Here is a 22,330-nt window from a genome sequence, read left to right as displayed (position 1 = left end):
GGCAGCAAATTTAAAGTGCTTAATTCTGGGACTTAACAAGGACCCCTAGCCAGAAGATAAGAAGACCAGGCCTGGGGCCTGCCTGTCTTCCTCACTCTGTCTCCCTGGAGGTTCTTCTTGATCCATTGAATTATTCCAATCCGTAACATATGGCACACCTTCTGGGGGCTCGAGACCTCCCTGGTGGGGCAGGCTGCAGGCCCGGGGAGAGGTCTGGAGAGGTCTGGGCTGTCAGGCCGGGTGGGTGGGGGCAGCAGTCAAGGCAGAGGGAAGCCGGGATGGAGGGCTGGGTGGGCGCATCCGGAGGCTCAGGGCACACAGGGAGATGTGATTCCAAAAGATAAAGAGCCGAAGAAAGAGGGGTGGGGTGAAAATCCTGCTGAGGAAACCCTGGGGTCAAGAATTTGGGGGAAGCTGGGTAAAAAGGGGCACGTCCAAGAGCGGGCAGCGCGGAGTAGGGCACGCCTGGGAGCCGCAGTCTCCGGGAGGACGTGAGGTCAGGCTGCGCCGGTCCCCAACCCGGTGCTCACCAGTACGAGGGCTGCGGCCGCCAGCGCCACGCAGAGCACCGCCAGCTGCAGCAGGAGCGGAGCCATTCTCCATGCCCGGCCGCCACCGCCCGCCCTATCCCGCACCTACACACACGCGGAAGAGCCCCTTGAGCTCCGCCTCCAGCCACCGGGGAGGACGCGCCGGCCGGCCGCCCGCCGCCTACAGCGCCCCCGCGCGGCCAATCTCTGCCGCGATCCCCGAGCCAGCGCTGTTCACAGCGTCCCCGCGCGGTGAAGCGAAGGACATGCAGCTCGCTTTCCAGATCAGCAAGTGCAAGAAGTTTACTTAATTTGCATTTCAGAAAAACAACTAATTTAACAGCCTTATTGAGATATATCTCATACACTATACAGTTCACCTAGTTAAAGATTTTGGCCTGTTACATTAACAATGGTGCGGTGCATTATAATTAAACATAATAGTGGGATTCATTATGCCACATTCGTATACGCACATAATTTGCTCTATAATATAAATTTGAAAACACCATTTTAAGTGTATAATACAATAGTATTGATTACATTCACAATGCTGTGCAATCATCGCCACTCAAACTTTCTGTGCTCCCCCACTCCCAGCTTTGGTACTAATAACATGCACTAATTGGGGGTATACTCATACTAAAATCAATTACTGTTCATGTTAGGAAGAACTCAACACAGGCAACACCGGTTTGAAATACATCCTCCATCTGTGTACAAGAACCACCTCACTGTCACTCTCACTGAGCCTGATCTTAAACCCCAGACAATACTTCATCATCATGCAAGAAACCCCCAAAAAACCCCATTATCATACAAAGAAAGGAAACTGTTATCTGCGACTGAAATACTGAAAACCAATAGTTTTCAGAGGTGACAACCAAAACAACCCTTCATTGACAACCCCCTGACCACAAAAACTCCCCCGATCTCTCATGCCCCTAAATCTCTTCCAGGCTGTAAGTGGAAGGCAGGTCTCCAGTGGGCCCCCTCCGCAGGTTTGTCCCGAATAAACCTGTTACTGTCGAGCTGCCTCTCCTCTATTTCCTTCATTCGCTTCTTTCCTTACACATATGACATTCCATCTTAGTCGGGCATTCAGGATTTGATCTCGCAACCCTGCCTGGGAGGGGCGGAAAGCCCTGTCACGGCAGTCCCCGCGGAGAATGTGACAAGTTCACCTTCTCAGGTGCTGGGGCAGGGAGTCCGTTACCTGGGGAGAGGCCGTCCCAGGGGCCAGCGTAAGACCGGCGGGAAAAGGACCTGGAAACACGGGAATCAAGTTTCACGCCAACAGACTTCTTTGCTATAAACTGCTTTCTGTTAAACTGTTGGCTTTATTCTGAACTACGAGCCTTTCTCTAAAGAGGGTCACTGGTCTAATAGCAGATTCGTTAAAGTACGTCCCAGGCAAGAAAAGCGGGAGAGGAAGCTCGCCGGGGTAGGCCGGCGCGGAGCGCGCCCGGGACCAGCCTCGCGCGGTCCCGCCTTCCGCGCCTTCCGCCGCCGGAGGGCCGGGCCGTCCTCGGCGAAAGTGCGGCGGCAGCGGAGCTGGCCGGGCGGAAGGTCGGCGCAGGCGCGGGCGCGCGAGCGCGAAGATGGCGGCCGGGTTCAAGTGAGTGTCGGCGGGCCTTAGCGGTGCTTCCAGGCGGATGGCGGCTTCCCAACCCTTAGCTTGGTGCTTCTGGCCCGGAGGCCGACTCCGTCAGGGTCCCGCTCCTTTCCCCGGCGACGGGCGGGAGACCCGGCGGTAGTCGCAGAGCAAGGAGAGGCGCTTCTTTCCCCACGTGGGGCGGAGTGGAAGGGTTTGTGGAGAGCCCGGTCCCCACTGCGCGCGCCGGGATCCTGGTGCCTAGTAGGCGCGCAGCCCCGGGAGGTGTAGTTGTAACCTTTCAAGCCACGTGCCGCCCGGCTCCCCCACCTCTCGTCATTTGTTTCTAAAAGAATTGTGCCTGATTCGGAAGATTTCACTTTTGGTGCCTCTCTGGTGAAGCCTATGGACTGTCAAAAGTTTTTTAATGAGAGAAATAAATAAGATTCCAAATCTTACTTGGAACCAGTGATGCCGCAATAGTTCTTTTTCTACTCGGGTTATAAACCCCGAAATTTATACATATACTTGTTTTAAGATTAACTTAAAACAACAGAATGTAGTGGTGATGTGTAGTGTTTCTTGGCAATTTCAAAGTAACCATGAACTTAAACATACCTCCCGCAACTATAAAAACGAAAATTTTTATATTTATGATCTCTGTGGATGTTGAAGTTGCAGGTATTGCTATTGAGGTTTATTGCCTGAAGTCATAATGGAGGAATATGCTAAATTTCAGTTGCAGTAAAAGTAAAGAACCTTTTTCATGATCAGTAATCTCCGCTTCAGAGCAAGAATGACATGATCAAACACCTGGGTTAATCCTCTTTTAAAGTTGTCTCAAAGGGCTTTGGATTGCAATCTTGTGATTAAGTGTTAAGGACAGCAATGGAATGTGATTTCGACTGCAAGGGTATCAACTTTTAAAAATTACTTATAGATGGTAACAGTCATCAAAATTCATGAAAAAAACTAGTTATGGATTGTGGCGATATGCTGCACATTACTCACGTCTTTGCTAGGTTTTGGATTTATGTAAAGTTTCATTAACTTACCATAGATATGTTTGTAACACGTTTCAGAACCGTGGAACCTATGGAGTATTACAGGAGATTTCTGGTGAGTAAATGTGATGCACATGCACCCCTTTTGATAACAATGCTTCTTTTAAAGACATTTCACTTAATTCATTTGAATTAATGAAGTCTAATATGTTTCCCTTGGTACATGTAAAATATATGTGTTTTTTATTTTCCTCCTGTAAACAAACATTTAGAAAGAAAACTGTCGTCCTGATGGAAGAGAACTTGGAGAATTCAGAACCACAACTGTCAACATAGGTGAGGATGTATTTTTATTTCAGCTTGTATGGCATTTCCAAGTTCTAACCTCTGCACTTTTTTTTCTTTTTTCCCAAGTTAGATTGTACCATGTGTAGGGGATTTGATGTTCTGTAAAAGAGATTTTTATCTGTACAATATCCCTGTGACTGAATAAAATGATTAACTTAAATTCAAGGACAGGGAAATCATTTTTAAGACATTAGGCAACTGAAATATTTTGCAAAATAATTATGTGTAAGAAACAATTTTAATTAAAAGAAATAAAATAATTATTTTATAGATAATTCTATAGTTATCCCTTTCTTTTTGCTTAAAAACTGTACTTATGTTTTCAGGTTCAATTAGTACAGCAGATGGTTCTGCTTTAGTGAAGCTGGGAAATACTACAGTAGTTTGTGGAGTTAAAGCGGTAGGTTTAATATATGTCCTGTTGACATTTGAGATGCTACATCAGCCTCACATAATTATTAGATAGTAAAATATACTTGTAATTCTGCTGTTGATTAGGCAGTCATGTGTTAGTTTTTTAGTATTTGTTTTCATTTCCCCGGAGCTTTCACTCATGTGTATTAGATAATATGACCCAAGCTTAATAACTTATTTATAATGTATGAATATTTGTAAAATGACCACGGTAAAACTTATAATCCTCATGACAATTAAGTTTTAAAGAATTTGGTTGTATCATTTGAGAAACTAATAGGGTGGTGCTTTTTGCCAGTAGCGTATTTAATGGTTGTAAATGTGCAGACATTTGAGATAGTTCAAAAGAAAAGTTTGAGGGAATTAAAGCTACCATTTACTGAGTACCTGCAGTTTCAGGTACCTTATTAGGTAGTGTACAGAATTACATAGTTTCCATCTCCTGTTTTAACATGTGTTTCAGTAACTTGTCCAGTCATACAAAGCTCATAAATAAAACTTGAGGTGTAAATCCAATTCTAAAGCCTTTGCCTTTTAACTTATTACAACCTATTACTTAACCTAAGTTTTTCCATGGTAAAGTTGGGGTGAAATTTTCAAAATTTGAGCTTTTATTCCTTGCCAGGTTTTATGCTAGGGATTTAATGTCCTTATTTTATTTGATCATCATGAACAAACCCCCAAAATAGGCACTATTTTTCTGCACGTTTGGCAAATGAGGAAGTTGAAAGGTTAAATACCTTCCCTTAAATCTCTCTATAAGTGTGGTCTGACATTCAATCTGGGTTTGTGATTTCAGAGCTTTTGTTCTTGACCTGTGTGCTAGTGGTACTTAAATCTGGCTATTACTATCACCTGAAGAGTAGATTCAGATCTTGGCTACGGAATTAGTAGAAAGGTGGGGCAGAGACCCAATTCATATTTTTGAAAAGATCCCTAGGTAATCTTCTGTACTTTGTTTTTACCTTGAAGAGCTATTTTAAGAATTGGTACCAACATTCTTAGAGCCTCTGACACAATTCCCCAGGCATAGAAGTTGCTTATGATGTGGCAATTAGCTAAGATGGTTTTTGGTAGTCTTTCATAACTGTTTACTAAACTGTCCTCACAATTTTTTAGTAGTTTCTTTCAATAGAAAACATTTGTTTGCTTGTATAGGAATTTGCAGCACCACCATCAGATGCTCCTGATAAAGGATATGTTGGTAAGTTCAATGATTTTGTAATTTTAATACAAATAGATTAACACATTTAATCCTAACAGTTCTTGATAAGTCCTAGTAGTTGATTTAGACAGATTCCTAACATTCAGAATTAAAGGAGTAAAGCATAGTCTCAAAAAGTTTTCTGTGATGAAGATAGCATAACATACAGAATTTTGAAATTTTTGTCAAACTTGGTCACTTTTTGTTCATATATTCCTGTGTCATCAACAAAGGAAACAATGTTTTTAGTCAGAGGGCTATCATTGCAAACTTTGGTTTCCATCATACTTGTTTTAAATCACTATATATATTTTTTCTTGGATCATCTGTTCTTTATGGTCGGAACCAAAAGCTGGGAGCTAGGTAGGGATTTAGCTTAGTGGTGGCGTACTTGCCAAACATGCACAAGGCATTGGATTCAATCCCCAGCACTACAAAAGAAAAAGCTGGGTGTAAACAGTTTATTTTGAAATAAACCAGGAAAACTTCTGTGAAGGTTTAGGATGATTGTGGTCTAACATAGATGTTAAAAAAAAAAGTTGGAAAAACATCAGAGAATTGTAAACTTTTTTTTAAGCCTGAGAGTCTTACAAAGACCAAGTAGAAGATAAGTTATAATGTTTTCCACATGGATAGTCTATTCATGGTCACATTGCCTTTGCTGTGAACCTCTGACACTTTAGTAAACCAGAAGATGAAGTTTAATTCATAGCTGCAGAGTGTTTTTTTAAACAGTTCCTAATGTGGATCTACCACCCCTGTGTTCATCGAGATTTCGGTCTGGACCTCCTGGAGAAGAGGCCCAAGTAGCTAGCCAGTTCATTGCAGATGTCATTGAAAAGTAAGACTATCTTGGTAAAATTTTACTGTCATTCATTTTCAAAGTTTTGACCTTTCATTTACTGTGCTGTCATTAAATCAAGTTCACAGATAATTCAGAAAGAGGACTTGTGCATTTCTTCAGGAAAGGTAAGATGAACAGAGAAGCAATTAATTCAGAAGGGTTTGTGGGGATGCAGTGAACAGGGGAATTAGAAGAAATCCTGATAGCCTTATGAAGGCCTTACAAATTTTATATGGAATTCAGTTACAATCAGTCTTAATTACAGATGATTCTATAATCATCAATGTAAATTATTATTCATAAAAAGACAAGTTTAGTTGTCAGTTCTTTTAAGCTCATTTCCTTAATTTTTAAAGAAAAATGTAGTCATCTTTTTTTTTTTAACTACTTAGTTTTTGATTGTGTTTAAAGGTGATGTATCCACATGGTAGATAAGAGACTTTCCTGTTGGATTACATACTGTTAACATTGTAAAATCTAAACATTTCCTACATTAAGTTGTTTTTGGGAAAGTACATTTTGAGTTTCAGATAGGGCTTTCTAAAGTACTTCCCTCATTTGCTAATCTAGCAATAAGAAAGATTCCTTCTACATATATAGCTCTCTTGAGGGAAATGGAGATGTTTGTCACTTATCAGGTTGGTAGTCAAAACCCAGCGTTCACTTTCTTTTGGTTTTCTACTTTATAATACTTTTTTTTTTAATGTTTTTGAGCCTTTAAGTTTATCTTGTTTATTTAACCAAGGGTTCTGTGATTTTTAAGTCTAAGCAAATAAGTGTTTTCTACCCATCACAAGATTTCTTTTCATGTAAACCATCTTTAGCTTGCTTGGGTTCTGTACTGTGATCTCATTTGCCTTGACTATGATGGAAACATTTTGGATGCCTGCACGTTTGCGTTGTTAGCGGCTTTAAAAAATGGTAAGCAACCATAATAAAAGTCATTTATTTCTATTATAATGGCATCAGAATTTCTATTTTGTGAAAACATAATGTGTATTTGCTCCAAAAATTTCAAAGGTTTTTTTAAGATTGTTATTCATGTGTTCTAAAATTAATGAAAACTACTGACATGGTTTTTCAAATATACTTAAGTTTTATATTTTCAAACTGTTTTAGAGTGTTGCCTTTACTATACCCATCTTTTTAAGATTGCAATCTTTCCCAAAATATTGTTGATATGGGGGAATGAGTTGGAACCACAGTTTTTAGGTCAGCAAGTATTTTTCAAATTCTTTGTCAGAAGGGATAGAATGGATTCTATTATTTTTTACTGTGAGGCTGTATGTATCACCTTTAACTCTAAAGTTTCTTAGTAAGGAATCTAAGTAGTGATTTGTCAAGATTTTAATATCTTGGGCATATTCCCTATCATTGCATTACTCAATCGATAATACAATTAATTAGAGGAAGAATATATAGTAATATTAGAATACAGCAAATTTAGTATAGGACTTAAATTTGAATTCTTGCTCTACCATTCTGTGCTGAAGCTTCTGCATATTTAATAAAATAGGGATAATACTTTTTATGAAATACTTAAATGAATACAATGAAAACGTTTAAAATAGTATTTGGTGTGTAGGAAGTGGCTAGACATTTCTTAAACTTTTCTTTTTTAATAAGAGGGAGGAATGTCAGATGTTTTAAATAGTTCATCTCCACTAATTAATAAGATTCTTAATGTTCTGGACAAATTAAATAGGAAAAAAGCATACAACTCCTTTGTTAATTACAAGAGACTTACTTTACACATTTCCCTTTTTTCTAGTACAGTTGCCTGAAGTTACTATAAATGAAGACACTGCTTTAGCAGAAGTTAATTTAAAGAAGAAAAGTTATTTGAGTATTAGAACTCACCCTGTGGCTACCTCCTTTGCTGTTTTTGATGAGTAAGTTATTATGGTACCAGGGATTGAACCCAGGAGCTTTACCATTAAACTATACCCTTTTTACTTTTTATTTTGAGACAGGGTCTCCCTAAATTGCCCAGGCTGGCTTGGAACTTGCAATCTTCCTGCCTCAGACTGAATCACTGGGATTACAGACATGTGCCACTGTGCCTGGTGAGGAAGTTAATGTATAAAAAAAAAAAAAAAAAAAATTCGATATTCAATGTTAAGGTAATGGCTTATTTCAGCTTTCTCTTCAAGAAATTTCTGTAGTGATCCTAACACCCTCTTTTGCCTTGGATATTTTGAGTCCCTGCACAGTTATTTCTAGTCATTCCTTCCACTTGCTTTGTGCATGTTCTACCACTGAACATACATGGGATATATATGCATATATCCCAAGCTCTGTTCCTGCATAATCTGAAATTTTAATTCTTCCACTAAAGATTTATCTGAAGCTATCTTAGTATTTGCCAAGGACCCACTGTATTCACAAATTGAACAGCGAACAATTTTTGTTAAGTATTAGATTTTAAATTGCTACTTAATTTTCTGGTTTCTTACCAGTTCTACTCTAGCTTTTTTTATATCTAAACTAAAATGCAAGTAGTATGTTTAGTATTCTTTAAAGAAACATTTGGCTGGATGGTGCATGCCTGTTATCCCAGCGATTCAGGGCGCTGAGGCAAAAGAACTGCAAGATTTTGAGGCCAGCTTCAGTGACTTAGTTAGACCCTGTCTAAAAATAAAAGGACTAGAGATTTAGCTTAATGGATATTGCCCTGGGTTCAATTTAAATAAATAAAATAATGTAAAATTTATTCTATTGATAACCCACCTTTTTTTTTTTTTTTTTCTTTTTTAAAATAGCACTTTGCTGATAGTTGACCCTACTGGAGAGGAGGAGCATCTGGCAACAGGAACCTTAACAATAGTAATGGATGAAGAAGGCAGACTCTGTTGTCTTCATAAACCAGGCATGTTCCTACCCCTTCAGTCCTAAACATATGTAGATGGAAGCGCAAGTAAACTTTATGTTAGGTGGGCCAAGTGGAATGTGGGATGTTTTATTGTTTACCTAATGTAAGGTTACTATTTTCTTTGCTACCTCAAGTTTCTTACATTTATATGTTGTATATGGCGGTTCCTATGTTTCTTAAAACTTATGGTGTAGATCAGAATGTCTCGGAGATCATGTTAAAACATAACTTGGATATATTGAAACCATGACTAATTAAGATCCTATTACTTTTGTTTTATAATTTGACATGAGCTTGATGTTTATAAAATAACTGAGTGATTATAAGTGTTGGCACAATAATTTTTCAGGTGGAAGTGGACTCACTGGAGCTAAACTTCAGGACTGTATGAGCCGTGCAGTTACAAGACACAAAGAAGTAAAAAAACTCATGGATGAAGTAATTAATAGTATGAAACCCAAATAAAAAGTCACATTTTCCAAACAGATTTGTAAAAACTGTATTTGTTACACTGTGCACAAACTTTTTATACTAAATAAATATCAAACTACATTCTTCTGAAAGATGTTTCTAGTATTTCTTAGGCCACTTTCATATATATTATGTACAGTGAAACCATTTTTAAAAAGCAATGACTTAGGCAAACCAATCCTGGTTCCTTAAGCCATTTCCCCATTTTTATTTAAAAATCATAGGGTTGTGCTTCTGTATAAAGTTTATACATCTAACAATGTAAAATACTGACACATTTAAAAAAAGTGAAGTAGAAACAATTCTTTTGATTCAATGCTGTTGTTTTTAAAAAAGAAAAATATAACTCAGAATTTTGGAGTGGTTGGTGTGCCTCTCTTCATTTTATTTTTTGACTGGCTGCCTGTATGCCGATGCCGATGTAGCTGAGCTGTTTGTGCTGCTGCTGCTGCCATAGCCATTTGATGCTGCAAGAATCGCAACTGCTGCAAAAGAGAGAAAAAAATCATATTATGTTAAATGCAGACAGGTGTGGAAAGGTGCTTTTTCTGAGAGTGATGAAAAAACAATTGAAAGGGAGAAAGCACCAAGATAACAAAAAGGGACTATAACACATTGAGACAATGCACAGTCAGACAGCACCAGTGGCACAGAAGCCTGCTGAGGGCTTTAAAAATGACTCTTGGCAAACTTCAGGATTATTTGTTACTTTGCCCTGCCAGTCTATATTGCAGTAACTCAGCAACTTCAATTACCATTTTGTTTTATAATGATAGTTTATAGCAATATGAAACCACCCTGAAAATGAAGACAGTCAACTATAATATGCTGATTTTCCTTCCTAAAATAATAACATTTTTCTAAACAAATAGGTATGACATTCACTAACAGGAACACTTTTCTGCAGTACAGTATTAGAAAGTTAACAATTGGCACTTAAAACTCTATTTCAAAATATACTACAAACTAGAAAAATATATGGTAAGGTGCCACCAGCATGTCAATAAGACTTTAAATTAGGAAAAGAGTATGGCTTAAATGTACAAAATACATTCAGTGCTCCAAGTTGACTGGCTAAGTTGTTAAGACTTTTAATAAAAATTTACTAAATTATTTACCAATTACTGTACAGTCTTAAGAGACAGTAAAATTAAAGCAAGATATTTTGAGGTACTTTTGGAGCTGAGTATCAAAAAATGTAATCAGAGTGAAGTTGCTGGATTACTTGTATCTGTTGCTGCTGCTGTTGAAAGGCAGAGGAGAGCTGGAATCTCTGCTGAGGAAGGCTTTGCTCAGGTCTGTTCTCGGCAGAGCCAAGCTGAGACAACACTACAGAGAGGAGAAGGGGAAAGCAGGCCAGTCAAAAAGTTTGAAGGCTACCAGGGTTAGAAAAGGACAACACAGGAAATGAAATAACAGAAAAGTTAGCAGTATGATTAATCTTAAGTATCAAATCACAGACATTTCAGAATAAATTTAGTCTCCTGTTAGTTGAGGATATCACCAATTATAGAACTTTCTGGACAAAGAAAGGTAAGGGAGTACATGTGTGCCAAAGCACTTTACACCCTCTCTTGCATCTCAATGTAATTCGATAATGGTGCCATTGTTTTAGAAGTCTTTCATACCATGTAAAATAAGGTACATTATTTTTAAAATATACCCAATGAAGTAGGAAAAAGGAGATAAAAGAAATCGAATTAAAGATAAGGCCGGTAGATAAATGCTTTAAATAAAGGAGTAATGAAAGTGAGACTACTTTGTTAATAATGGTGACTAAAATCTATTAAATTTTTAGCCAACTGGGACCACAGTAAATCAGTTCAACACTTTCCTGCACAGATGAGATTTATATAGTTTTAACTAAAAGTAATTATTGCCAAGTCTGGAGTCAGAAACACTCATGATTTTTTTATATGACTTGTTTCTACTAAATTACACTATAGCTATTTTAGAAAATGTATAATTTTGGTAAAGATATAAAATTATAAACTTCCACTTGGAAACTTACTCTAAATTAGAACTTTATGTACAAATTACTTATTTTCAAAATAAAGACCTTGATTATTTTATCCTAAAGACTTTTAAATTCAGAAACTGGGAGTTGCAGCCAGGTGTGGTGGTACAGGCCAGTAAGTCCAGCAACTTGGAAGGCTGCAGCAGAAGGATTCTCATTTGCCAGCCTAGGCAATTTAGTGAAACCCTGTCTCCAAATAAAAAAATAAACAGGACTAGGGATATAGCTCAGATGTAGTGTGCTACTGGGTCCAATCCCCAGTATCACCAATATAAAGGTGGGGGAGGATGCTGTATAAATATCTAATAGATTATTGTAAGCCCACAAATGATAAAATGTTGCCAATACATTTGTAAATTTTCAAACTATCAGTTTTCTTATGCATGTGACTTACTGTTTTAAATAATGTAAAATTAGAATTACTATCAATTGTTCAGACAATATTCATTATCTTCAGTTTACTATTTATTGCTGGAAGTACTAAGTAGTCACTCAATTTAATTCCACTTTTTTTCTTTTAACAAATGATAAAAGTGGCTTACAGAAGTTACCTTATTAACCATGAAGACTTAAGTCATGCAACCACAAACTATCAGAAAGAGACAAAAGGCTATGCATTCTAGGAGAAAGTAATCCTAATTATCCAGAGTTAGGATAATTACATGCAAACACTAAAAACAACTTTGGTAGCTTCCTTGTAAGTTGGATTGCATAAAATTTTGTCAGCAAACTAACAAGGAAAACACAACTGCTATAAATACATGTAAGTCAAAGCTCTCTTAAGTACTGAATTGACAAAAAAATTTCGGCCAGCCATCAGTTAATCCATTTAACAGTCCACAAATTAAATACAACTTTACTTTTTCCCGATTATTATTTGCAAGGAAAGAAAACAATTTTAAGTGGTGAAATCCCAAATAGATTAGATACTTTTAGTAAATTCAGCATGTGAAATTGTGAAGATACCTACCAGCTGCCTGTGACTGCATAAAACTTCCTACTCCAGTAAGGTTAATAACAGCAGCTTGCTGAGCAGATAAGGCCTGTTCTTGACTAGTTGAACCTTGTTCAGAACCCTGAATTTAAAAAATAATGACTTATATAAAAGGAAAAACAATATTGAGCTGGTGAAAAGAAATTAGTTTCTTTCCTGTATGAAAAAAATATATTAGTTCTTATAAAAAGAATAACATTAGAAAGACTAAAAGTATATAGAATTAGGTTGGGCAAGGTAGCAGAAACCTATAATCCCAATTACTTGGGAGGCTGAGGCAAGAGGATGAGAAATTCAAGGCTAGCTCAGGTAACTTGGCAACTTAGTGAGACCTGGTCTCAAAATAAAAAAGCGCTGGGATTTCGTTCAGTGGTAAAGTAGTACCCCTGAATTCAATCTAGAGTACCACATACACATACAAAGTAAACAGAATTAGCAAGATCTGAAAGAAAGGAAAGGAAACCTTTTCAGAACTGAACCAATACTAATTGTTTGATGCAATATTAATAATTAAGACTTTTAAAAAAAGGCAGGGTCTCACTACTGCTATAAGACTTCAAAGCTTCATTAAAGCAATTGTTTAAAGCTTAAAATACCCTTTGCAACACAACACCAAAACTTCTTGGCCAGCAGACTAAATCAAGAAAGGAAATAAAAGGCATACAGAATGTAATGGAAAAAAATGTCCCTATTTGCAAATGGTATTATTGTCTATGTAGAATATACCAAGAAAAACACAGTAATACAAGTAAGATCACAAAATACAGGTCAATATTAAAAAAAAATCAATACTGCATACTAGTAGTAAACATGCAAACTGAAATTAAAATAACATACAATTTACAATACCACACACAAAAAGGCAGAATAAAAAAGTTTAGTATACATATAGATAGGCACAGTGGCACATGCCTGTAATCCCACTGGCTCGGGAGGCTCAGGCAGGATTGTGAGTTCAAAGCCAGCCTCAACAACAGTGAGGCACTAAGCAACTCAGTGAGACCCTGTCTCTAAATAAAATACAAAATAGGTTTGAACTCAGTGGTTGAGTACTCCCGAATTCAAACCTTGGTGCCCCAAGAAGAGTTTAGGTATAAAAGTAAATCTAATAAAACATACACAAGACATATATATTAAAAACTTCAAATGCTGATTTGGCCTATATAGTGTGTCTATGTTCACTGACTGTAAGACTTGCATAATAAAAAGGTGATTCTTCCTGAAAGAGATTGATAGGTTTAACTCAACTCCTTTAAAATTCCAGCAAGGTTTTTCTAAATGTAGGCAAGTACATTCTAGACTCTTCATGGAAAAATGAAGGATCTAGATTAGCAATGACAATTTTATAAAAGTGGGAGGAACCACTCTGCCTGATTTAAGACCTACTACAGAGTGTGCAGAGATCAAGACAGTGAGGTTCTGGCTGATGGGTAGACAACATATCAATGGAACAGAATGAAAAATCCAGAAACAACCTCACACAGTCAAATGACAAAGATGCAAAAGTAATTCAGCTGAGGAAGGACAGCTTTTCAAGAAACAGTAATACTAAAGCTAGATATTCACAGCCAAAATAAAACTGAACCTGAACTTAAGTCACAGACCTTACACAAAAATTAACTACGAAATGGCTCACAGATTTAAAACAGAAAACTGCAAAACTGTTAGAAGAAAACTTAGGAAATCTTTGAGACACATAGTAAAGTTAAGAGTTCTCAATCATGACACCCACAGGATATTCTATAACAAAATTAACTTGGATATCATCAAAATTAAAAATGTTCACTCTGCAACGTACCACCTTTACTACCACCCAAAATAAGTGTCTGAAATAATATTTTAATTTAAAATATAAGACATTTCAGAAATTATTTGAGCAGTCTTCTCTGGGTAAAGTAAGAAATTACACAGAAAAGCAATGGAACTGATATTAAGATACTCTTCAATTTGGAACCCAGTTTATGAAATGAACAATATAAACAACATCAATTCCAGAATAGAACTACTATAAACGAAAGAAAAATAAAAAATGAAAGAACCACAGCTGATACAAATCTCCCCCTAAAAACATCCCACAAAGCTAAAGAAGATTGTAAACTATCAAATGGAAATATCAAAAACAAGCCAGAATAATGACTAAACACACTCAATAAGAAACAAAAATACAAATAAAAACTCTTGGGAAAGAATTAAAAAGACATACTTATATACTACCATTAGCTCAAGAAAAAACAAAAAGTATTAATATTACCAGAGTTACAAGAGGCCATTTATTAACTGATGGATACATCAAGTACAAAACAATCCTAAATGTGTATGCACCCAACACAGCAGCTTCAAAAAAAAAAAAAACTTTCTGCAAAAGCTGACAGTAGAACCAAAAGGAAAAAGAAATTTCCATTGTTTATGTTAAAGACTTCTTTCAGTAATTGATAGAACAATGAGGAAAAAAAAAAATCAGGATACAGGACCAGAACACTACCATTAAATGCTCTATTAATGAATACCACTAATGTGTGATACATTTTTTTTATCTAAGAAAATCCTGTTAACCAAGACAGAGTTATATTCTAAGATCATAAAACAAATCTCAACAAACTTAAAAGTATGTTTTCAGATGGTAGTGGATTTAAACTAGAAATCAGTTACAGAAACATAATCTGGAAAATTTCCACATATTTGGAAACCCATTTAGGAGGAAGTTATATTGACAGAACCTTGTAGGCACAGAAAATGAAGCCATAATAACAAAAATTATAGAAAACAGCTAAAGAATTACTGAAAAGTAAATGCATAAAATTTAAATTTTTATTTTAAAAAAGAATGTACCTAAAGCCAATAATATGAGATTCCACTGTAAGAATCAGAAATCTATGATCCAATAAAATTTCAGAAAATAGAGAAGACCTAAACCTACACAATAGGCTCCACAAGAAAGACCTGGAGACTAATTCTGACACATATCATAATGAAAATATTTGACCTTGAAGGAATAAACAAACAAAAAAATCCTCCTGGGGTCTCTAGTTGACATGAATAACTAAATACACTTACAAAAGCAAGATAATTAGGCTGACATCAGACTTCTAAAGTATACAAAGCAAGTCAATGTTGAGAAACATTCTCAACAATTTTAAAGAGACCTACAAATGATATAGAATTCTTAGTGAAAAATGGGGAGAAAACATTATAATGCATTTGGTGATGATTATGATTTCTTCAAATGACCCCAAAAATATAGGCAAAGAAAATAAAAGTAAATAAAACGTCCCATGTCAAAAAACTTGTGTGCAAAGGATATAATCAGAAGACTGAAAAAGCAACCCATGAATGGAAGTATTTGCTGTGAAGATAAGTTACTCTGAGAAGATGGGGAAAATATAGAAAGTATGTGGAAGTTATATTAACTGATATGTGTATATAAAGAATGTATACAGAACTTCTACAACTTAAGAACAACACTCTATAACCTAATTAAAATATTGCCAAAGGACCTGAGTAGACATTTCCCCAAAAAACATACAAAAATGATCACCACCATCATTAATCACTAAGGAAATGCAAATAAAAACCAATAAGATTATCAATGCACACTTATTAGGATGGCTGCTATTAAAAAGGGGGCGGGGGGAGTAGGGGTGTAGCTCAGGGACAGAACGCACACTTTAACATGCTCAAGGCCCTGGGTTTGACCTCCAGCACCACAAACAAACAAACAAACAAAAAACCACAAAATACCAGAAAATGGTATCATTGAGGATCTGAACAAACTGCAATCCTGGTGCACTGCATGTAAGTGATAATGTAAAATGGTGCAGCTGCTCTGGTAAAACAATATGGTGCTTCTCAAAAAAAAAAAAAAAATCCAGAATGACCAGTAAGATTCACCAAGACAGTTTCTGGGGAACATATCCAAAAGAATGATATCTTTAAAGACATGTTATGATTTCACTTATATGCAGTAATTATGGTAGTTAAATTCATTGAAAAAAGCAGAATGGTGGTTGCCGGGGGCTGAGAGGAGGAGAAAACGGAGTAGTTATTTACTGACTATTCAGTTTCAGTTCTGCTAAGATGAAAAAATTCTACAGATCTACTGCACAACAATGTTAGTAACACTACTGAGCTGCCCACTTACAAATGGTTAAAACAACAAATTTTTATGTTATGTGCATTTTATCAGCTAAAAATAAAAAAGGAAATGGAAGAAAGCAAATTAAGGATTATCAGTCAAATAATTCTTGTATAAAGAATAAAAAGTTTTGAATGTGTCTTTTCTGAGGAATCTACTAGAGAATGAACTTTATCCAAACAAGATAAGTAGGAGGACTTGTGTCAAAGGACTGATGAAGAACATTTTATTTATTTTAGTTGTGAGCTAAGAGAAATCTGGAGGTGGGACTCAGGAATCAGTACTTTAGTTTCCCAGATGGTTCTAAACAGTAGCCAAGGTGCAGAAACACATGTAGTTCCTCCCCCTATTTTAATTACTGCTGTTCTTATTCAATTTCTTTCTATCTGGCAGTGTACAATATGTGTATCTGCCTATATTCACACTGTCCTATATGACAATAGAAATAACTCTATTCCAACATGTTTTATTTAATATAACTGTTCAATCAGAAATATGCACCCTGATGTAGCTCCATTGTGGAGCACTTGCCCAGCATATGTAAGGCCCTGGGATTTGTTCCTCAGCACCACTAAAAAATAACGAAATTTAAAAAGGCCACACAACAACAGACTAATAGCTACTATTGACAAATTTAGCATAGGGAAGCCTGAAACACCCATACCTGCTCTCCTGGCTGCTGAGGGCTAGAGGTTGTGGGTTGCTGAGGTTGTTGTGGTGCAAACTGAGAGAGTTGTTGTTGTTGCTGCTGCAGGGTGTTAAAAATGAGTGAGCCACCAGGAAGCTATTCAGAATTTAAACAAAAATTTATTAGCCAGTTTGACATTGTTTTTATGTGAAATATTTAAATTTCTTTACTTCATAGATAATTTTGGAGTATTTACTATATCAGGCACTCTTCTAGACACTGAGGAAACAAGTAAACAAAAAGCAAAACAAAATGAACTGACTGCTCTTAAGAAAACTATATTTAGAAATAATTTTTAAGCTTCCAAACACATTCATACTTTTAAAACACGAATCTTTGTGCTTCAAGTTAATAGTTAGCTATCTCGAATATTTTTTTTTATTTTACTCTTCTGCCATACCACTACAAAAGAGCATTAAGTGCATTAGAAAAAAGTTGTGAATAAAATATGTACATTGACAACCCAACTCAAATCTGTTTCTAGCTTTGCCAAAAATCACAAATGCATGGATTTTAATACAATATGTGAGGAATTCTGGAGTTGAAAATAAAGTATATTAGATGTCCATAATTTGCAGAGAGACTTATTTGCTCTCTCATTCCAAACCTAAATTAATTTTTTAAAAAATTAAGAAGCATTCAGAAAACTCCAGATTAAAAATTAAAGTTATGCTTTCCAAGTGTACCAGAAAAACCATTTTTCCATTTTAGGATGTGTAAGGGTTTAAATTATAAGCACTTTGAGGTCCTTAGAGGAAACTCCAAGGAAATACTAGCCACAGAATGCTTAGGTTTATAAAGTTGGGAAAATAAAAGAAAAAAATCCTTTGGTCAAAAACCTACATCCAGCACAGACCACTGGTAGGTAAAATGGGACATAGCACAGATATTCAGTGTAGCTGAAATGTTCCTTCCTCAATCAGCAAACAGTAAACACAGGAAAATACTATGACCCGATAAAGTGGCTCCATCCTTACCTTTTCAATGTTGTAAAGGATTTTTCCACTCCTCTTAAAAGTGGAAGAAAGTAGCCAGGCATAGTGGCTTTTGCCTATAAATCCCAGCAACTCAGGAGGCTGAGGCAGGATTAGCAAGACCCTAAGCAAGTTAATGGGACCCTGTCTCAAAATAAAAATTAAGATGGCTGGGAATGTGGCTCAGTGAGTAAGTGCCCCTGGGTTCAATCCCCAGTTTTAAAAAAAAAAAAAAAAAAAAAAAAAAAGGGGGTGGGAGAAAGTCTCCAAGAGAAATTCCAAACACAATATGATGTAGGATATAAGTCAATGGGCAGGTTGTAGCTTAATGGTAGAGTGACTGACTAGTTGTGCAAGGCTGTAGATTCAATCCCAAGCACCAAGCACCACACACACACACACACACACACACACACACACACACACACACACACACACACACAATAAACCAATGTGGTCTGTGGTCTTCTCCACATTGTATGTATGCTGTTCTAAAATTAGTTTGCCAATGCTGACACTATAATGTATAAGAAATAAATTTTACATTTAACTTCTAAACAAGTTTCCGAATTTGTTATTCCTAAATATCAGGTTGATTGATCTGTCAGTTATGGTTATTTCCCAGTAACCCATAGCTATGCCATCTCACATACCAGATTCTTTACATTCATGTCTTCCTTTAAGTTCTCCGCAATCTCACCCATTTTCCAAACTACCAGCTTAATACTTGATAACGCCTCCTTGCAATTAAAAGATCTAGAATAGCTGGGTGCAGTGGCACAAGCCTGTAATTCCAGCAGCTTGGGAGGCTGAGGCAGGAGGATCCCAAGTTCAAAGACAGCCTCAGCAACAGCGAGGCACTAAGCAACTCAGTGAGACCCTATCTCTAAGTAAAATATAAGATAGGGCTGGGGATGTGGCTCAGTGGTGGAGTGCCCCTGAGTTCAATCCTCAGTACAAAAAATATATATATATAGCATAAAAGCTAGACTTTTTTATTTTAAGTCCATAATGTGTACTAACTTTTCTATCTTCTCTACTTGAATATGTTGACACAATAACATGTCTAAGAAAGGCAAAGCCTCATCATTAGATACATATTAAAACATAACAGATATTTATGGAATGACCAGTAGGTAACAGCCACTGCATCGAGAAATCATACTTTCCTTGGGAAAAAAAACACATATCCATTTTTAAAATCTCTATTCAAGCACAAAATCTGTTGTAAGCAAACAGTATAATATATGTATATATAAAATACCTGTTGAGAAATGAATTAGTTTGTAAGTTATCTACTACCACTGTCATAACTAAGTATTCTCCTGGGTAAGTGTAAACTCTCCATTCAAATGGGCAGGGCTACTGGAGTCAATGGAAGTGGGGTCTAAAAATACTGATTCTTTCTCCTTATCCATCTGACCAATAAGGGTAGCAATAACCATACCTTTAGAATATTCTGAACAGACCTCAAAATTTCAAATGCTAACATGTACAGATATACATCATTTTAAAAAATCAAAGTATAAGAAATTTAATCAAAAGTGATGCTTCAGTTTTACCTGGAGTAGATTTAAAGGCCTGAGACTTGAAGTGTTTTTTAAACCAAATGGAACACCTGTTAAATAAAACTCATGGTTATAATGGAATTAAAATTTTATTACCTATGAAAATAATTTATACATTGACAAATACAAGTATATTTTATGCCCTTTATCCATAGATATTCTTATTTTCTATACTTCTAAAAGTATCTTAAAAACAAAAAAAAACCCATTTTCTTGAAAATTTCAATACTGAGACTTTATTCAAAGATGTGGAATACAAGATGCACATTATAATCTATATTTCAGAAACTGAGACTTCTTTTTCACTATTCTGACTGATGGCTGAACAATGAGTAATTCAGAATTATGAGAACACCATCAATACAAAACTATCACTGTTGTGCAAATATATTTGAGTTACTGGCATCTATTTGCATTTCTCAGTGCCATATAGTACATATTATAAGTATCATATCTCTGAAAATTGGTGTGTTATTCTTTTTTTTTTTTTTAAAGGACAAAGGCTAATAATCAGAATGCTAACGATATTGACTGTTTAAGGATCAAAACTTAACCATCAGGAAACAATGCTCTTTGTTAATTCTGAACTCATTCCTAAAAATAAGGGATGCAATACAGAACACATCTTAGCAGGGTGCAGTGCTGCATGCTTGTAATCCTAGAGACTCAAGAGGATCACAAATTTTAGGTTAGGTTAATTTTAGGTTGCCTATTGAGACTCAGCAACTTAGTAAGGCCTTGTCTCAATATAAAAAAATAAAAAGACCCAGGGATATAGAACAATAGTAAAGTGCCCCTGTTCAATTCCCAATACTAAAAACAAAAATACCTATACAGAGCACATCTTAAAAGGATGGGTAGGGCAGATTATTTTAGTGGAGTCACAACTGTGGGCTTTGAAAGCCACATATAGCCTCTGTCACATATTTTTCTTATTTTTTTAACAACCCTTTAAAATGCAAAAACTTTTCTTAGCTTAAACTGTGGGCTACAGTTTGTCAACCTTGGTCCTAAAGTATGTGCATATGTTGCTCCCTTATAAACTACATCAATATGAACACTAATTAAAAATGTACCTAATTCTGATAATTTTATTAAAAAAAAAAAAAAGATGAGAGCCAGAAAATTCACATGATACTATTAAAGCACTGCATAAGTAACTGAAAAAGTATAATCAGATTATAATAGGATAAAATTGGTATCCCTTTCAGGAAAAATCCTCATGAAAAGAAATGGATTAAATAAAACTATCATTGTTGAACAAATACATTTCAGGTACTGACATCTATTTAAATTTCTTAGTGCTACACGGTACATAAAGGTGGATGACATTGGTATAACCTTTCTAGTTTACCAAAGACAGTTTCATACTTTATTTCTAATGAGTACCAAGTAAAGTTAAAATATTTTTACTCCCATTTCAAAGCAGGTGAGACGCTACGGGAGAAAACAAAGAGAATTCTCTAAGGTTCCATATTTAGCAACTGGAGTCATGCATAATTAGTACAACTAGTAGAATTACATATCAATAAAAATATTCTAAATTCAAGATTTGACTCTAATACCAGGGCTTCTGCTACTAGAGCACATTTATGCTTTTTAAAATAAGAACATACATTAAAGTTGGAAATCATGTTAACATGTTTAAACTACATTCTTTGAGTTTTCTTTCTTCATAACTCCAACTTTTAATAAATTTTTCTACACTGTTTTTCTTATTAAATTTCCTCAACTACTTCAATAAAACTACCACAATAAATAAAACTACTATTACTACAAATGATGACTAATTTCAAATGCTCACATCTCGGGCGTAGCTTAAGCACTTCATCTGTATTAACTCATTTAATCTTCATAACTATGAGGCAAATAATTACTGCTATCCCCATTTTACTTATAAGGAAAATGAGGCACAAAGATCATTTCCCAAGATTACAAAATAGTAAGTTACCTAACTTGATTTCAAACTGAGGCAGTCCAGCTTCACAATGCAGACTTTTAACTACCATGCTCTATTGCCTCTCTTGCACAACATATATTTTAAAAACACACTTATTTCCCCTGGAATATGACTATGTTGATAGCAATAAGGCCATCAAAATTAATTTTATTATAATGTTTGGGAAGCAAAAGATATAATGTGCTCAGACTTACAGATGTACCAAGTTTCTTCACAGAAGTTTGTTGTTAGGCAATTTTTAATTCAGCTATCATAACTTTAAAGTCTTTTGAGATCAAATACCTGGGGTAGAATATGTTGCAAAATAATGACATCAAATGTCTTTAGCAATAACCTTAAAACAACATATTTAAATTTAGTATGTACTTTAATTTTTTTTAGAGGTTATTATTTCCAATATTCTGACCTGCTTGAGAAGCTGCCTGCATTGTACTGGGCAATGCATTTGGTAGCAGACCTCCTGAGGGTAGAAGGCCACTCAGGTTTATTCCTGCAGGAGTTATGGCACCAGTGTTACAGCCCAGCATGGGGTTTGAACCACTCATCAAAGCCTGGGCCCCACTGCAGGAGAATAAGACAAAGCATTAAAACTTGCACTGTTAAAAAAAAAAAAGAAAAAAAAAATATATATATATATATATATATCAGCCACATATTTCCTGAGATTAAAAAACAACAAACTACAAAACAAACTCAAATAGTTATTTCTCTACCTC

General features: G+C 35.9%; 3 protein-coding genes across 15 annotated transcripts in view; 1 reads left to right on the top strand and 2 right to left on the bottom strand.

Moving 5' to 3' along the window:
* Positions 1–1,876, bottom strand: part of ALG5 (ALG5 dolichyl-phosphate beta-glucosyltransferase) — a 53,513-nt gene extending 51,637 nt beyond the window's left edge. The window contains exon 1 of one of the 2 annotated variants that reach the window (XM_079137399.1): positions 1,747–1,876. Coding sequence is in view for 1 of the 2 variants with exons in the window: in XM_079137398.1 (XP_078993524.1) it covers positions 531–596 (66 nt within the window). In the remaining variant the exon portion in view is untranslated. Of the gene's footprint in view, positions 1–530; positions 678–1,746 lie in introns of those variants that run through there. The other variant, XM_079137398.1, reaches the window with a different exon arrangement.
* A 127-nt stretch (positions 1,877–2,003) lies between these two features.
* On the top strand, positions 2,004–9,297 carry EXOSC8 (exosome component 8). Of its 2 annotated transcripts, XM_079137402.1 has the most exons (11): positions 2,004–2,148; positions 3,207–3,243; positions 3,401–3,464; positions 3,803–3,876; positions 5,049–5,094; positions 5,830–5,935; positions 6,018–6,063; positions 6,763–6,859; positions 7,710–7,830; positions 8,701–8,807; positions 9,160–9,297. In XM_079137402.1, exons 1-11 carry the CDS (start codon positions 2,132–2,134, stop codon positions 9,273–9,275), a joined length of 831 nt encoding a protein of 276 aa, XP_078993528.1. In that variant the 5' UTR covers positions 2,004–2,131; the 3' UTR covers positions 9,276–9,297. The 2 variants fall into 2 exon arrangements, with proteins under 2 accessions (XP_078993528.1, XP_078993527.1); XM_079137401.1 differs by lacking the exon at positions 2,004–2,148 and having other exon boundaries at positions 2,163–3,243.
* Positions 9,298–9,465: 168 nt separating this feature from the next.
* The window catches only part of SUPT20H (SPT20 homolog, SAGA complex component), a gene marked incomplete at its 3' end in the record, with an annotated part of 42,099 nt that continues 29,234 nt past the window's right edge, over positions 9,466–22,330 (bottom strand). For 7 of the 11 annotated variants that reach the window (XM_079137364.1, XM_079137375.1, XM_079137369.1 and 4 more), the window contains 6 exons: positions 22,021–22,175; positions 19,649–19,704; positions 17,089–17,208; positions 12,269–12,374; positions 10,507–10,610; positions 9,466–9,766 (listed from right to left, as the gene is read on the bottom strand). In XM_079137364.1, the coding sequence (XP_078993490.1) occupies positions 9,629–9,766; positions 10,507–10,610; positions 12,269–12,374; positions 17,089–17,208; positions 19,649–19,704; positions 22,021–22,175 (679 nt within the window). The remainder of the gene's footprint in view (positions 9,767–10,506; positions 10,611–12,268; positions 12,375–17,088; positions 17,209–19,648; positions 19,705–22,020; positions 22,176–22,330) is intronic. The other 4 variants (XM_079137372.1, XM_079137366.1, XM_079137373.1 and 1 more) reach the window with 2 other exon arrangements.

This window comes from Sciurus vulgaris (assembly GCF_902686455.1).
Source record: "Sciurus vulgaris genome assembly, chromosome: 4".
NCBI classification, from domain to species: Eukaryota; Metazoa; Chordata; class Mammalia; order Rodentia; family Sciuridae; genus Sciurus; species Sciurus vulgaris.
Note: the sequence above shows the minus strand (reverse complement) of the source record. Positions and strands in the feature narration are given on the sequence as shown.